The following is a 15,665-nucleotide window of genomic DNA, read 5'->3' on the forward strand; positions in this document are numbered from 1 at the left end:
GATCCTCAGGTCTCCCAGTGGCTAGCACCTGGATAGACAAGCCCCCAAGGCTCACAGCCCTACTCCAATTGTTGGTACTCAGATCTACACACACACACACACTATGGGTTCCTCCAGTAATTGATCGCAAACACCCAGTCTACCCAGTAACTCACAGGTGGATACCCTGGTTCCCAGTTACCTCACACACAGATACAAGCACATCAAAGGTGTCTCTCCAATAGCTGGTCCAGACTTAATGACATTACCAGTAATTGACCCCCAGGCCCCATGGTCCTTCCAGTGCCTGGCCTGACTTATGGCTGCTCCAGTACTTGGCTCCCAACCCTCTTATCCTACTCACCAACTGGTCCAGTTTAATGTTTGCTAGCAATTGCACATTGACCTAGCCACCCAATCAATATGCACGTGCTCTGGTCTCTCCAGTTGCTGACATCCCAGACACACCCCGACCATGGGCTGATGGCTTTACTGGGACAGCACTGGTGCTGGGTCAGGGAGCTCCATTTCCCTGCCTAGGTTATTGAGGTTGCTCCACCTCCCAGTGATTCTCTGTGCTCATCTGTGTTTGTGGAAGCAAACCTTTAATCACCTAACCTTACATTAGATAGAGCTGAAATGGCAGGAGCAAGCTACTAGGTTAATGCATTTAAGAATGCTACGTGCACCTTCACCTTCCTTCCATTGCTTTCTTTGGATATTCACAGGCTCTCATTCCTGTAAATCTAAGAACTTCAGAGAATTCTGCTATAAATGCAGCCCATTCCAAATATTTTCTAGCATTTCATTATTGCTAAGGCAAGCTCAGGTAGATGGAGCATGGCTACTGGGCAGATGCAACATATTTCTGTGTGCAGAAAAACCAGCCCAGGAATTAGTGGCAGGTATGCTCCAGGGGTTGAATGTGGGGTGTTCGAAAGCCCACACGTGGCTTTTTTATTGTATGTAAGTAGGCTGTGCAAAATTGGTCTTAAGCGTTTACCTTTTTGTCCCTCCAGCATCTCAAAGTAGTGCAAACAGGTTTATGTTCTTAGTGTTGATGGATGCCTTAGGGCATTGAAACACCTCAAATACCCCTTTTTACATATCTCCACATTCTGTCTGCCTTCTCTTCCCTTGCTTAGTTTGTTTATTTTTCTGTTCTTAAGATGAGAGACCTCTCTTTTTTTATTTATTCTAATTCATTTTGAAGCTTGGGTTACCTCTTCCGCTTTCAAGAGACTCCTATGTTGCTGCAAGGTGCAGTGCAAAATTTTGGTGCATAATTACACAAAGCCTTTTCCCTCCGGCTCCCTTCCCTCCCAAACCTCTCTCCTCCCACCCCTCCCTCCCCCTTTGTCTCTCCCTTGCCTTCCCTCCTTTATCTTTCCAGAGCTCTAGCTTTGCCTATGGAGACGACAATGATGCTGCAGCAGTGCAGAGCTGCCGGCAAGGGAAGGAATTGAAAGCTTCAGCAGAAGACACTGGACAGCACAAGAGCCCTTCCTTGAAGAAGAGCCCAAAAGAAAGCAAAAAAGTGGATGGAGCAGTGGTGTCAACAGTGGAGGAAGAAGAGGAGGCTGCTAAGGACAGGATGCAGCAGAACAGACAGTCACAGCAACCAAGCACAGGTCCAGCTTCCAGGGCTGCTCATGGCAGCAGCACCTCCATTCCTTTCATTGACTGCAGTGATGTAGATAGCGAGTATGATCTCCTCAGAGGACAAATAACCCGGTCATATTCCCAAACAAATGACAATTATGAGGGTGATTTGACCAGTGGTGCCTATATTCACTGTAGAGATGAAAATCGCAATAGAACTAGGTACAGGGATTCCTCAGCCTCTCTAAAGTCTTCCCAGTATCTCTCTGAAGAGTACCTTGATGATAACCCAGCTAATCAATCCTTCTACCTTGGGGGAAGCCCCAGGATGCCAAGGCACAGTTCACTGGTTGACGAAATGTTTAGAGGGCCAGGGAGCCGTAGTCCGCTGGCCACTCCGTTGCCTCCCAGTAGCAAAGGGTCAAGCCCAAACATGAGCCTGAGTAGAACTGGCTCTCAGGGTTATGTCTCAGAAAATGGGCATGACTGCAAGGTGAGGACTGGGGAAGAGGATAGCCATGCCAGTAGCTACCATGGGTATGGCAGATATTCTCCAGGTTCTCAACGGCCTCGTGCACAGAAAATCCCAAATCTCTGCAATAAATCAGTTACAGATCCATTTATCCTGAGCCAGATATCCTCAACCCCTGGGCAGGAGTATAGATCAGAGAGAGATTGTAAAGGAGACGGGGTGGCTAAGATGTCTTCTCCAGAAGGCAAAATGATGGCCAATGGTATGCCAGCTGGGGCACAGTCGAAGCAGAGCCCAGTCATGCAGTCACTGCATGCCAGTGGCATGATGGATCACACGGCTGCAATCCAGATGATGGAGGGCTCCACCAGCAGTGGGACAGAATCTAGCGATTCCGACTCGGAAATCATTAACCCCTTCACTCACCCCCTGGTGTTTGGAAATCCCATTGTGCTGAGTTCCTCCCCCATGCCTAGAAATAAGTACTCATTTGGAAGCCTTCAGCTTGATGAGGAGGTAGAGGAGGATGTGTCTGTTGGCCTCAGTGATGAAGATGGTGTGCAGGTCTTCAGCTGCTAGGAGCTGGGACATGTGAGACCAGTGGATACCGTGATTGCTCATTAGAGTGATTGTGTCTTCTGGGGCTCATGAAGAGTGGCTGGTAATAATTTCAGCACATGGACTATTTCAAATGTTATCATTGTACTGACCAGCCAGAGGGAAGGGATGCTAGAAGGACAATAATAAGTCTCAGTGGAGCTTAACAGTAATGCATCTCCTCCAAAAGGCAGGAGGAGAGGAAAAATATTACTGATTTAGGTACCTTTGTAAGACTTTATACACTCAACTATTCTTTGTATGAAGTCCTATTTTAGGTATATATTGCAGCTTCTTTGACACTTGACTAGTTATTTTGACAAAACAAACAAAAATTAAATTAAGTAGGCACGTTGTGCTCTTTTGTATATCTATTACAATTTTTTCTCTCCCATATAAGGAGAGAAACTTATGAGTGCCTCAACAGAGTTAGGGGAGAAAAATTAAACTTACGGCCAAATGCAGGCAGCTTGATATTCAAGACCAAGACTTGCTGATATCTTGGAATATGCTGGAAAATCTTTTCATAGCAAGAATGTGTTTGGTCTACTCATCTTCATAACCCATTTTATAATCTTAAGTGATGAACTGAGGATACAAATTAGGCAGGTATACAGGAACAATGTCAATAATGACTTTTTCTTCAGTGGGTTCAACAGGCTGATTTGGTGATGGAGATTTTGAAACTCTAAACTCTTCCGTGGGCAGGAAAGAGAACAAGATGAAAGATACAATTCAAGTGAAAAAAAACTTAGACTGAAACAGCTCTAATGATGAGTGGTATGTGTATTACGTGCAAGGCAATCTTTTCTATCGTTTATCAGGGTGGTATTTTTTCCCCTTATTCTTTCAGTGGAATTAATCACAAAGACATCAAAGTTCTGTTGTGGGTGATTTTTGGTGGGGGGCTGGAGATACAGTGGCTGTTTGGTTTTATTTTTTGCTTTGATCATGAAAAATCTTTATCTGTACAGGATCCAATTAGTCTGTCATAGGCTATTTTTTAAGGGTGCCACCTCATAAATTTTTCATCTCCTGACACAGAATGATGAGACTAACTGTGGTCCAGGCTGATTGTCTTCTGTACTGTACATAGAGTAGTGAGATTTTGGCATATGTGCAGAAGTACAGAGAAACTAATTCTTTGTAAACTTCCTTTTCGCAGGCTAAAAGTATGAGAATTAAGGCTGTATACTAATAAAATCTGATTCTAGTTTCTCTGAGTTAATTAAGAAAATGCAGATGAAAGGTCTCCTGTATGGAGAAAGTCCTGCAGTTATTAGAGCTGGAAGACAAGATGTGCTCTTTAACGCTGGCCTTAATTTTAACTTTTATATATTTTTCTTGCGGGGGAAGGGAACTAAATTTGAGAATTTTAAGTGATGCACAAAAGCACTGACTGAACTGCAGGTCACTTACAGTGATCTGCATCATGCAGTACATGCATGTAGCAATGATGAATCCACCCACATAAGTACTGATGAACAAGTTGCAGGACTTTGTAAATCTAGACAATATAAAATTTTCAAGATCGTTTTTACAAAAATAATAAAATAAAAAGTCTTTTTAATTTTGCTAATGCCTTGGTCTATGCACATTTTAACAGAGTTTAATCCGAGTGAAAGATATTTAAAAACATACCTACAGTAGTTAGGCATGTCTTCTTATATACATTACTTTTTTGCAGTAAAATACGTTGTTGTGTAAATATAAGTTTTAACCTGCTCATCCTCTTTAGTGTGTTGGTTTTCTTAGAGATTAGAAACCTCATTTTTTAGCAGGAGTGATTTAAAGTAGCTCTTTAGACAGTGATATTTTGGTGACAGGAATGCTCTCCTTTGTTCCTGTAGTTTGAAGCATGAATCTAGAAGCAGCAAGACTGATAAGTAGGGAAAAGCTTACTTGTATATTATTCTAAAAGAAGGTGGTTTGTGTTTTGGATTTAGGATAGCTGTAAAGTAATTGCCTTGACCTTCTCAATATTTAAGATTAAATATAGCTAGCTGAAGCCTGCATTAGCAGATAGCCTGAGCATGGGGAGTGGGTGCATGAGTCTCCTTTTGATTTCTTTTGCTGCCTGTGCAGCAAAATGACCAGTAGTCACATTATACAGCAAAGTAATAGCAATCTGCACAGGTGAATTAATTGCTTTGTTAGCCAGTGAAATTAGAGTTCAGGTAATGGATTTTCAAGAAAAGGATTTGCAGTCGTTTCTGCTACTTAAGAAGAGTGGATAGATTTCATGTTGTTTGGATTTAAGTTAATATAAAATTTTATAAGTGGTGTTTACTGTTTTGCATCCTTTCAAATACTGTTTTCAGGCCTGATTTCTTCTCTCCTATGCCTACAAAGGTAATGGATTTATGGTTTTACAAGAACAGACCTGCTGGTAGCTGCAGTTAGCTTAGTTGCTAAGAAAGTATCTCAACAGTTGGGTTTTTTTTCCCTTTTGAATATTATTCTCAGAAATTAAATAGGAGGATTTCTCTCCAACTATTTTCTATTATCTGGCATTTTTTCAACTTTAAATGTTTAAGTGGTTGTCATTTTAACACATATGGAATTCTTCCAGTTTGAAGAAATAAAGTTTGTAAATTACATAGGAAATCATTTCATTTAGGATGAATCGTTTTTGCAGCATTCTTATACCACTGAAGTTCAGTTTAATATCAGTAGACAAGCATTTAATTAAAAACAGTCTGTGGGCCAAATTCCTCCACCAGACATGTGGTTCATGTCTGGGCACTTGCCAAGAATAGCAAGTGAGAGAGCAGTTTTAAATTGACATTCTCACATAGGATCAGGTCCATCGAAATTAATCTGGGAGTTTGTTTCTGTGGGACAAATACAGAAAGGCCTTGGAGGAAAGAACAGAAACCTTTGGGGAAGACTGTGGATGAGGTGGGGGAATTCATGTTCTGGTTCACAAAGCACACAGGGGAAGAGGAGCCTGTCAGTTCAAGTTAGTCTTTGTGAGCATTGATTAATCTGTATACCCTGGTCAATGGCAGTGGTCTAAACATACCTATGTCTCAAGTCTAACAGAGGTAACTGTAGACGAAGTAAAAGATTTGATTCTCCCACCAGTTCCAGTAGATTTTGGAGTGTGGCTAATGGTACTTTGGAGTGACCGTTCTAAATTTTTTTTATTCACAGGGATTAACTTTTAAATCCCGTACTCTTGAAGTGCCCATATATCTTTAGGCAGTTGCTACAAATGAGGGAGCTGAATCCCAGCAAGATCAAGTAGCTGTGTCTACTCCAAATGAGCAGTTCTGAGCCACCCATCTTCTGTCCTTCCGGAGGATGTGGAGGAAGCCTCTTGTTGCGCTGTCCAGACGGCTTACCACTGTGCTGAGCCAACTCTGTCCACAGAGTTGGATGGAGTCTAGCTGAAAAAGCAGTTTAGGGGTTTGTCCCAAAATAATGTGCAGATGCGAATAGCAACTGGATAAAAGGCACTCCATTTTAGCTCCTCCTTTTCTTCACTAAGAAGCAGAGTTGTTTTAAATTCTGTCTTCTGTCCCATGATAAACACACACACATGCAAAGTCTCCATAGTCAGCTAGAATTCTCTTTTAGGAGGCTTCAGGGTTGGGACAAAAAGGGGAAGAAGAATAGGAAATCTCTTATACACAGTAAAATGACTAGCCTTATTTATTTACAGTTCCCTTTGGCATAGCATGCTTTCCAGTCTTTTCCAGAGAGTATAAAGCCCCAGTAGTTCCTTAGGGTACTCGGAGAGCAAGAACTGTGTTGAACAGTTGAACTGATGAAGCAGACCTGATTTTGAATATTGAAAACCAGTGATTCAGATCTCATCAGTATGATTTATATGCAATTAGCATGATTTGTGGCTATTTCTGGAACAGTTCTTCAGCAGAAGGATGTCTGACCTATAAATTGTGTCAAATACCATGTTTGTTTGACTGGCCTCATTTGTCATAATGAGGCATTAGACTGCTGTCAGAGGTGACTTCAGAATGAAACTTTAATTGCTGCAATTTAACTTCTAATGATGAAAAACAAATTAACAATCCAAGCTATTCCCAGCTTCCACGTGTAGTGAAGGAGTTGGGTGTCACTTACCTTTGTGCGCAAGAATGTGGACCCCTGGAGATCCACTTCATTCAGCGGCGTGGTTGTTGCTGGAAAGAACAGTGAGTGTGAAGGATAGAGGTTATGTGTGCAGGCATGTATAAAGTGAAGGAAGCCAAAGTCCCTTTTTGGCTTCCACTTCCAATAATGCTTCTCTCTCTGAACAGTGTCATTTCTTAGGGCAGCTTCTGTACATTTTAGCACATCTCTTTCCTTTTCATTTAGGGGATCAGTCCTCTTCTCCATATGAAATAAGAGAGACCCTAAATATGTGAGGGGTATTGAATCTTTTGGAACAATTTTAATATATACACCTTTCTTTTGTTAGCTGCTGTCAGACACAAGTGGTAGGAACACAGTCCTTTTGTCAGAAGCCAAACTGCTTGTTGCTGTCTCCTACTTGCTGATGATGGTTTTGAGGTTTCTCATTGTAAGTGGCTGATGCACATGAGGAGGTCCCAACAATTAGACTGATGTGTAACTTTTCTCAAATGTGGGTAACAGCAGACTCTGGTTTCCATCAAGCTACATTAGGAAAAATTTTTGTCCATGCTGTCAGGTTCTGGAAAGGAAGGAAATTTAAATCCTAGGAAATTAAAATTAATAAAATCTTTCCTCTTCTATTTCAGTAATTTCTATGGTTGCTGAAATATACCTAGACAAGGGCACATATCTTATTAATTTATTTATAAGGGAAATAATTCTTGTGCGACATGTGGATCCTGAACAAAGGCATCTTCTGTGTTCCTCCCTACAGTTAGGCTGTGTGGTGCCATTCATATTTTAAAATACAGAACTTCTAATTAAAAATCAAAGGCATCATGTGAATAAAAAGCCTGGTTTGGGTGACATGTAGCAGTTCTTTAGAGTATTTTCTCTTTTGTTCTAATTCTGTGGTTTATAAAGAACATGTAGAATACGGTTGATTTATATTGTTTGTTATTAAAAGCAGTGAGCACTTTCTTTTAAATGTTATGAGAACTGGAAAGCCTGGGCACCTGGCTGAGCTGTGTAATCACAGGCATGTTTTTGACAAGTATGGGTGTAAATGATGGTGGTGTTATTACAGTAAAGGGGGTAAAGACCATAGGATCATAAATTTGCATGACATGATGGTAAATACCTAGTTTGCTCTAGAATGATTAGAGTTTTAAGGTGTAATTTTTATTAATGATTTTTTAGTAAAGTTTTGGGCCCTGAGAACCATAAAAATCCACAGTTCCTACTGATAAAAATTAACTCCGAAGCCAGTAATGATACAGCTGTCACTGATTGAACATGGAAAGTTGACGAAAATTGAATGTTTTCTGATTCAAGAACTTTCAAGCTCATTGAAATTAGATTAGGTGCTTTCTTTAAAATGCTGCAAATCCTGTTTTGAGAAGAAAACAGGTTTTTGCTTTTGATGGTTTACAGCAAGATCAGAGGTAGGTCTCTCTGCTTAGTTCAGTGAACACTAGAGCTCATGCCTGTTGCTTTTCCACAAGGCACTTAAAAATCTTCGATTAGCTGTATCCTTATTTTTCCCCTTTCCTGCTAAAAAGCTCACCTGGACCCACTAACAAAAGTTCATAAGCTTGGCAGTGTTTCACCTATCCAGCCCTTTCCTGATTTCTGTGTGTGCACGTGCATAGGTTTTTAAAATAAATCTCAATAGTCAAAACTAATTTTTAAAATTGAAAATGCTGGGGACTTCATTCTCATTTTTGTCATTTGTTTAATGCCGTTTAAAGAGAAACATTTTTTGTTTCATTGTATGCACTGTTTTGTCAGCATGTACCTCTCTGGGAGAAAAAGCCTTTTCAATGTTCTGTCTATCCTCAAAGCATGGTGTATCTTCTGTTCCTTGCATTGTTTGGAGCACTGTCTCGATGTCCTTTTACTGCAGAAATACCTGTTTGTATTGGGAGTACCTAATTCCTCTTATTACAGTGATCCTGTCTCATAGAGCACTTTTCACCTCGGAACTGGAGAAAACCCCCACAAGGTTGTGAGTCTCACGTTGAGAAACCACACCATGTTGAGGAGCAGAAGAGTGGAGCAAGGGGGGAAGGTCTGTTTTCCAGGGTATTTGGCCTCCATTGAGCACAGTCAGATTGCCCTTCATTTCCTAATGAAGGCTGCACCCAACGATGGTCAAGTCTGTCTGACGTAGCTCGTAAGCAGGATCACTGCAGTCTCGGGGATATGTCTTGTTGAAATGGACAGTATCTGTGGCATAAGCTTACACGGGGGCTGAACGTTTTCAGTTCTGTTGTAGCAGTCTCTCATGTTGGTTTAAAGCCAAACAGAAGCAAACCAACCCTAACCCTGGGTACAGCAGGCAAGCCTTCTGTATGTTGCTCTATTTCTGTCTGGAAAGATCAAGGCTAGACAAAGGACTGATGCCCAGTGACCTGGTATTCTTCCCAGGCTCTAATGCTCAGTCTTTGTTCTTAAGATGTGAGAATACCCTGATGTAGGCCAACAGCAGTTACTGTCTGATTTCACACTCACCACTGTCTAATACTGCAGTATACCAATAAAGCATGGACCTTTACCAACTGGAGAGGTTGCTGGCTACTAAACCAACAGCAAGCTTGATGAGACTATAAGCATGTCAAGCCATTTAACTGTGTATGCATGGAATTAATTTTTTTTATTATTATTTTTAATTTTACCTGTACTGAAGGCTTTCACTCATTCTAACTGGTATTTTGCTGTAAAACTGTCACTGGTTTAATAGTTCTGTCCATTTGCTGGCTGATGCTTTTTCCTAAATATGAGGGAATTGGTTCATTGAGAAGGTGCACCATTCTCCCAAACCCTGCCACTCACTGCCACTCCTGCCATGGGCACACATTTTTGAAGCTGTGAAGTCAAAGCTTCTCCCAATCATGGTCCTCTTCAAGCCAGGCAGAGTTATTGGTTTTATGTGTGACATAGGATCTCTTCCTGAGTTGTTTTTTCTTCCCATTCCTCCTGAAATTCTTTGGTACTGCATTCAGGGGTGTTTGTACATAAATTTGTCATTGATGTATAACTACTTTTCAAGATCTTTAATTCTAACAAACTGTATCCAGCACTCCAGCTTGTTTTGTTTAATGAGGAAGAGGAGTGCAGCCTAATGAACTGGTCCTCTTCGAGCTTTAATGGAAGTCAGTGGGGGTTAGTTCTTGCATTGAGGGAGAGCAGAGCAGAATCTCCATCCCATATCTCTTTTAGCTCAGCAGCGTGACTGTGCCTGGTTCACAGCTGGCGACAGAAGGGATGGACAACCTCATTAAACTCTTCTCCAATCCAAGGCACTTCAGCCATCAGTGAAGTGCATATGAAAACTCCTGCCACTTCATGTCCCCTGCTATCAGTCCCCCATGTCATCTTGTACTATATGTCTTTCTCTGACCAAAACTTTTAGGTAGAAGTTAGAGGTATGCGACCACTGTGACTATGGAAGATTGAGCTAGACATAACTGTGTGGCCACAGCAGCAAGAGCTCTGTCAGATACTTTCTTATTAAAGAGCCTTCATAAGCTCAGTAATGCAAAGGACAAAGGGGCAACAGTTTAGGTTTCATCTACCAGACTGGAGTTTAGGAAGTATCCATCTGCCCTTAAAGCAAAGTAAAACCTTCCCCTGACTACGGAACAGTCTGTGGAGCAGGCCTAAGAAAGAATGAGCCCTGTAATCTTCCATGTATTGAGAAAGGCTCTTTTCTGTCTCTTAACACATTTTTATTTCTGATAATAAACCTATAAACCTTGAGAACAATATAACCCCTAACAGCTGAGTTAGAGTGAGCCCTGTAGCTGTACGGTAGCTCCACAGAGAAGGAACATATCCAGGAGCATCTTAATGCTGCTGTACTCTTCCTTGCTGTTACAACAGTGTATGCCTGTACTCAGCACTGGGGAGGCCACACCTCAAATACTGTGTTCAGTTTTGGGTCCCTCACTAAAAGATAGACATTGAGGTGCTGGAGCATGTCCAGAGAAGGGCAACGAAGCTGGGGAAGGGTCTGGAGAACAAGTCTTGTGAGGAGCAGCTGAGCGAACTGGGGTTGTTTAGCCTGGAGAAGAGGAGGCTGAGGGGAGACCTTATCGCTCTCTGCAACTACCTGAAAGGAGGTTGTAGGGGAGTGGGTGTTGGTCTCTTCTCCCAGGTAACAAGCAACAGGACAAAGGGGGGCGCCAGGGGAGGTTTAGCTTGGATATTAGAAAAAATTTCTTCACAGAAAGTGTTGTCAAGCACTGGAACAGGCTGCCTAGAGAGGTGGTGGAGTCACCATCCCTCGAGGTATTTAAAAGACGCGTAGATGGGGTGGTTAGGGACAGGGTTTAGTGGTGGTCTTGGCTGTGCTAGGTTAATGGTTGGACTCGATGATCTTAGAGGTCTTTTCCAACCTAAATGCTTCTGTGATTCTACAGGGACAGGATCTGTTTCTTTCGCAGCAGATGCAGAATGGTGTGATACTAAATGGCGTGAGTTTGTTACATAGCAGTTTCAGCAGAAAAGGAGTAGAGGAGGAGTATCTTCAGGATACATTGAGTCCCTCACAAAGTGGGGAGCCCTCACATGTTATGTTAAAGTCTCTAACTGGGGATTTCAGGTCATCTTATGCTGTGTGTGTAGTCAACAAAGGAAGAGGCAGGAGGCAGTTCAACTCATCTATGATTTGAATTGACCTCTGGGAGGGACTTTCATCATCAGCTGAAAAGTACTGATTTGAACTGGTTTATCCCTGGTCGTGGGCATGTTTTAAAGCAGTATCGCTCAGCTAGCCCAAGTGTCTGTAGGTGCCAATCTCAGCACCAGTTGCTATGAGTTAACATCTGCACATGATGGGAGTCTAGAGTAAAGCAGATGCTGCTGGTGGGATGGATCATGGCAGGCCAGCCAAGTGCAGAGCTCAACCTGCCCCCCTCCGGCTGGGCACCTGCAGCTTGCCATCACTCCCATACATTCCCACCACCAAATTGCAGCAAGCAACTTTTGGTTTTGTGTTTTGATAGAGGTATAGCTACTAAGGATTTGATTTTAACCACTGGCTTCATTTTACTTAGCACGTGGAACATATGTATTGTTGGGGAGTGATTTGGGACACATGTAAAGCTAGCATGATAACCCATAGTTTCATGTCCTGTGGCCATGTAAAAAATGCCGTTGTTTTGTAGATTTTTTTCAAGTTAGCTTTCAATCAAGGTTTACTTTTCCTGTCACCTTCCCTACTGCAGCACGTTTCCCTAATGTCTGGAGAGTAAACTAGCTCAGTGGAACCAGGAACCACTCCAGGTATTTTGGCATTGATGGGCTAATGTGGCATACCTTGATAAAGTGCATTATTATTTGCCACTGTCATCAATCAGTGTTCGTTTCTTTTCTTAAACACCAAGCTCAGAAAAGAATTGAAGCATTTGTTTAATTCCTGCCCACTCGACCAAGGATGTACCTTTAGCATGTGCTCAAGCAATCCTTAGATAAAATCCTTTTGCACTTTTCTCTTGGTTTGTTTGTATATAGTTGGCTCCATTATATTTGAAAGATGGCCCAAGTCTGAATCTAAATAAAAATAACTTAAAGTATGAGCAAAGCCAATTCCATGTTACCAGCCACAAACCTTTTAGGCCTCTGATATGCTGTGCAGTAACCACTTGATATCTGGCAACTGACACGCTAATAATTGCCTGTCAATCAATAAATCCTTTAGGGTAAAATGTGAGGAATTTCAGTACCCTGTAAATAAGATTGGTCTCCTCCCTTCTGCTTCTGTTTATATTCTGCAGTATGTAGTTGATGCATAGAGCCTGAATAAATATAGTCTTCTGTGGCAGGAGGACAGATGAAACAGAGAAAAGACCATTTGGTTAATGCAGGTTATTTGTTCCTCACTTCCATGAAAAAGCAGAAGTCACTTCGCAGCATTGCCATGACCCATCAGCATGCACATGTTGTGATCGATTGGTGATGGGGGGAGAGAAGACCTTCCATTTTCATTTCTTCATGACTTACTGACTTTCTCACAGCAGAATACCCACCTTTACCGGAATAACATCCAATGTGTTGATCTTTATGGCTGTATTCGTTTTAATTACGCCCCAGAATGTGCTAACATGACAGCATTTTGAAGCCTTTTTGTAATATGGCCACTTCCTTATACCTAGCTTTAATTTTCACTTGTTCAGCATATTGGCAGGTGGGGTCTTACTGAGCTCTTGCTTATAGGTTGTGGTGGTTGGATTTGGTCACTGCTCACGTCCACATTGATACCAAAAAGGAGGATGTAGCATTTCAACTTGCTGCAAAATAACATTGAGAATGTCAGTGATGTATTGGTGTGCAAGTCTTTAATCAATGGGGTGTATACTCAGTGCTGTGAGCCACCAGGCACATTTTTTTGTGATGCTTTCCATAACAGTTTTCCCAAGTCATGTCTTCCAAGTGTAAGTTAGAAAGTCTCTAATTCATTGTCCATTTGGTATTTTATAGTTTTAAATACTTGAGTTGTACTGATAAAAATTCCAGTACATCAGAAGTTAGATATAGGATTATAAAAAGGTAGGTAGATATGTTGATATATCTATATCTATCTATCACAGATAGGTGCTATTTAACTTTTAGACTATAATGCCTGTGAACTTCTCACAGAGGTGCAAATCATTTTTTCGCTGTCGTATGACAGGCATAGTGCCAGAATTTCTTTGTCTCCACGTTTGAGGTGATATAACTTTTCTTATGTCTTTTGTAATGTAGAGTTAAGTACTTTTAACCTTACAACCTTGCTATTAATCTGTTTCACTATTTCTCAATGATGAATTCCATTTCTTTTGAAAACACTGTATACAGTTGTGTGCTAGTGTCAATAAAATTGACATTTGTGTAACAAGCTGTGGCATTTTCTCAAATTTCACTGAACATTGATTTAGTGTGAAACTGTTCATAAATCCTTTCTTGCCAGCTGTAATAATACAGACCTTTATTTCAGACAAATACTGCTTTGACCTTGATTTATAATAGGCTACATAACTGTCATGATTACATAAACTGATAACTGTATTGTTTTTTTCCTTCTCTTTTCAAAGGAATGACATATAAACATGAACTGGTTTGGAATTGGAAAACATTCATGTTCTAGCAATAAATCTTGAGTTCTTCCAGAAAATAAATAGGTTTTACTACTGCCTCTGTTTACTGGAGTATCTCAGCTGTGCTGTAGCAACAGGAACGCTTACCTATCATAATCTAGGCAGGACATAAACACATGATAGTAAAATGTATTTGCCCTTAATTATGTATGGTGATGTATGTGTTTACATTTAATCCTAGACATCCTATTAGCTGTGATAATGAAAAGCTTGTCACATTTTTTTGGTTGCATTTTAATGTATGATGCCAAAATGGTACAGACTGTAAATGTTCTTCCACATGACAGATCTGTCTTCTAAAACAGGCTTAGATTTTCAGAGGTTTGGAGGAGGGGATAACTGGAAGAACGCTGGGCGTTTTTGGCAAACTCTTTCCTTTGTGCAGTCAGTAGTCTGGCTGCATCCCAGAAGACAAAATGCTAATCTCAGTAATATTTAATGTAGTGTATATGAATCCATGGAAGTGTAATTAATTGTCTAATTCTTTAACATTTTTAATTCAAAATTAAATGGGACTTTATATCTGTGATAATCTAAAGTTGTCATGCTTTGTGCATTAAAAGTATTGCTTTTCTTATGTAAATGTAATGCTAGCATTTCCATCCCAAACAATCAGAGGAGCATGGAAAGACCTACAAGGTATAATATACATACTTGTGTTGTGTGTAGAAATTGGGGAACTAGTAGTTTTCTCCCTTCATGTTAGATCTGACTGGTCTTAGCAGCAACACTCTGTAGAAAGTCATCACGTCTTTTTTGCTAGACTTCCACTAGATAATTTGTTCCAACCTGTGTCCTGTAGCTCCCTATGAAGTACTGATTTGAGTCTTTGAAGTTATACTTTGCTAGAAAGAATGGCACTTCCAGGTTGACTCTCTTATTGTTGTATTTATTCTCTTTCATAGAGTGGATTACGATGGTGAAAAATTTGGTATTAATATGATATTTAGCAGCTCAGGCATGTATGCGTTGACCCCTTCCCTAGACGCTAATTTCAGCCAGTTCCACCAGCTAAAAGAATGCTTCAGTCCCTTGGTTAATGCAAGTGGATGCAGTTCCTCTGGCTTCAAGTCCATTTGGACTAGTTTGAGGATCCTGATGGCCATTTCTTGTAGTGTAATTTCACATGGTGCAACCTAAGGTTGTTACTCTTTCTGACACTTTCTAGAGAGAGCCTGTCCTAACTGACTTCTCTTTTACCATTTTTTTAGCAGGTTCTCTGACTGGCAGCCCTCACCTTTCAGAGCTTTCCATCAATTCCCAAGGGGGACCATCAGTTGCAAATATGTCTTTATCTCCAAACTTGAGCCCTGATGCCAAGCAGTCATCTCCCTTGATCAGCCCTTTGCTGACTGACCCAACGTGCATCAGGACTGATGATGAGGAAGAGGTCAAAAGAAAGGTAAGGCAGAGGCAGTTGGCCTTGGCTCTCTTCTCTGTGTTGTGTTGTGACTACTGCTGTTTGTCAACGTGACTAATATCTAGACCCCCTGCAGCTTCCTCATCATAGATCCACACTGATAACTTGAGCTGGGTCAGCTGGTATCCGCTGTCCTCAGTCACAGTGTGTCCAAGAGCATCCCTGTGCTCCTGAGGCCAAACTCACAGTTTGGAGCAGGCCAGGCCAGCACCACAGAACTGCTGTAGCTGAGGGCTCAGTGCCCTGGACTCATCCTCCTGAACAGCCCCAGCTCCTCTTTAAGCATCAGAGAGACGATAGGTAGCTCTGTGTCCCTAAGGTTAATGTAGGATAAATCTGGGCCAGTCCTATTGATTGCAACCTTAAGAGCTTGTTT

General features: G+C 41.3%; 1 protein-coding gene across 9 annotated transcripts in view; it reads left to right on the forward strand.

Annotated features, from left to right (window-relative positions):
- FARP1 (FERM, ARH/RhoGEF and pleckstrin domain protein 1) overlaps nt 1-15,665 on the forward strand; it is a 225,672-nt gene that overhangs the window by 175,741 nt on the left and 34,266 nt on the right. For 6 of the 9 annotated variants that reach the window (XM_075089894.1, XM_075089873.1, XM_075089861.1 and 3 more), the window contains 2 exons: nt 1,373-1,610; nt 15,081-15,271. In XM_075089894.1, coding sequence (XP_074945995.1) covers nt 1,373-1,610; nt 15,081-15,271 — 429 coding nt within the window. The remainder of the gene's footprint in view (nt 1-1,372; nt 1,611-15,080; nt 15,272-15,665) is intronic. The other 3 variants (XM_075089866.1, XM_075089883.1, XM_075089889.1) reach the window with 1 other exon arrangement.

This window comes from Phalacrocorax aristotelis, chromosome 1 (assembly GCF_949628215.1).
Source record: "Phalacrocorax aristotelis chromosome 1, bGulAri2.1, whole genome shotgun sequence".
Taxonomy (NCBI): Eukaryota; Metazoa; Chordata; class Aves; order Suliformes; family Phalacrocoracidae; genus Phalacrocorax; species Phalacrocorax aristotelis.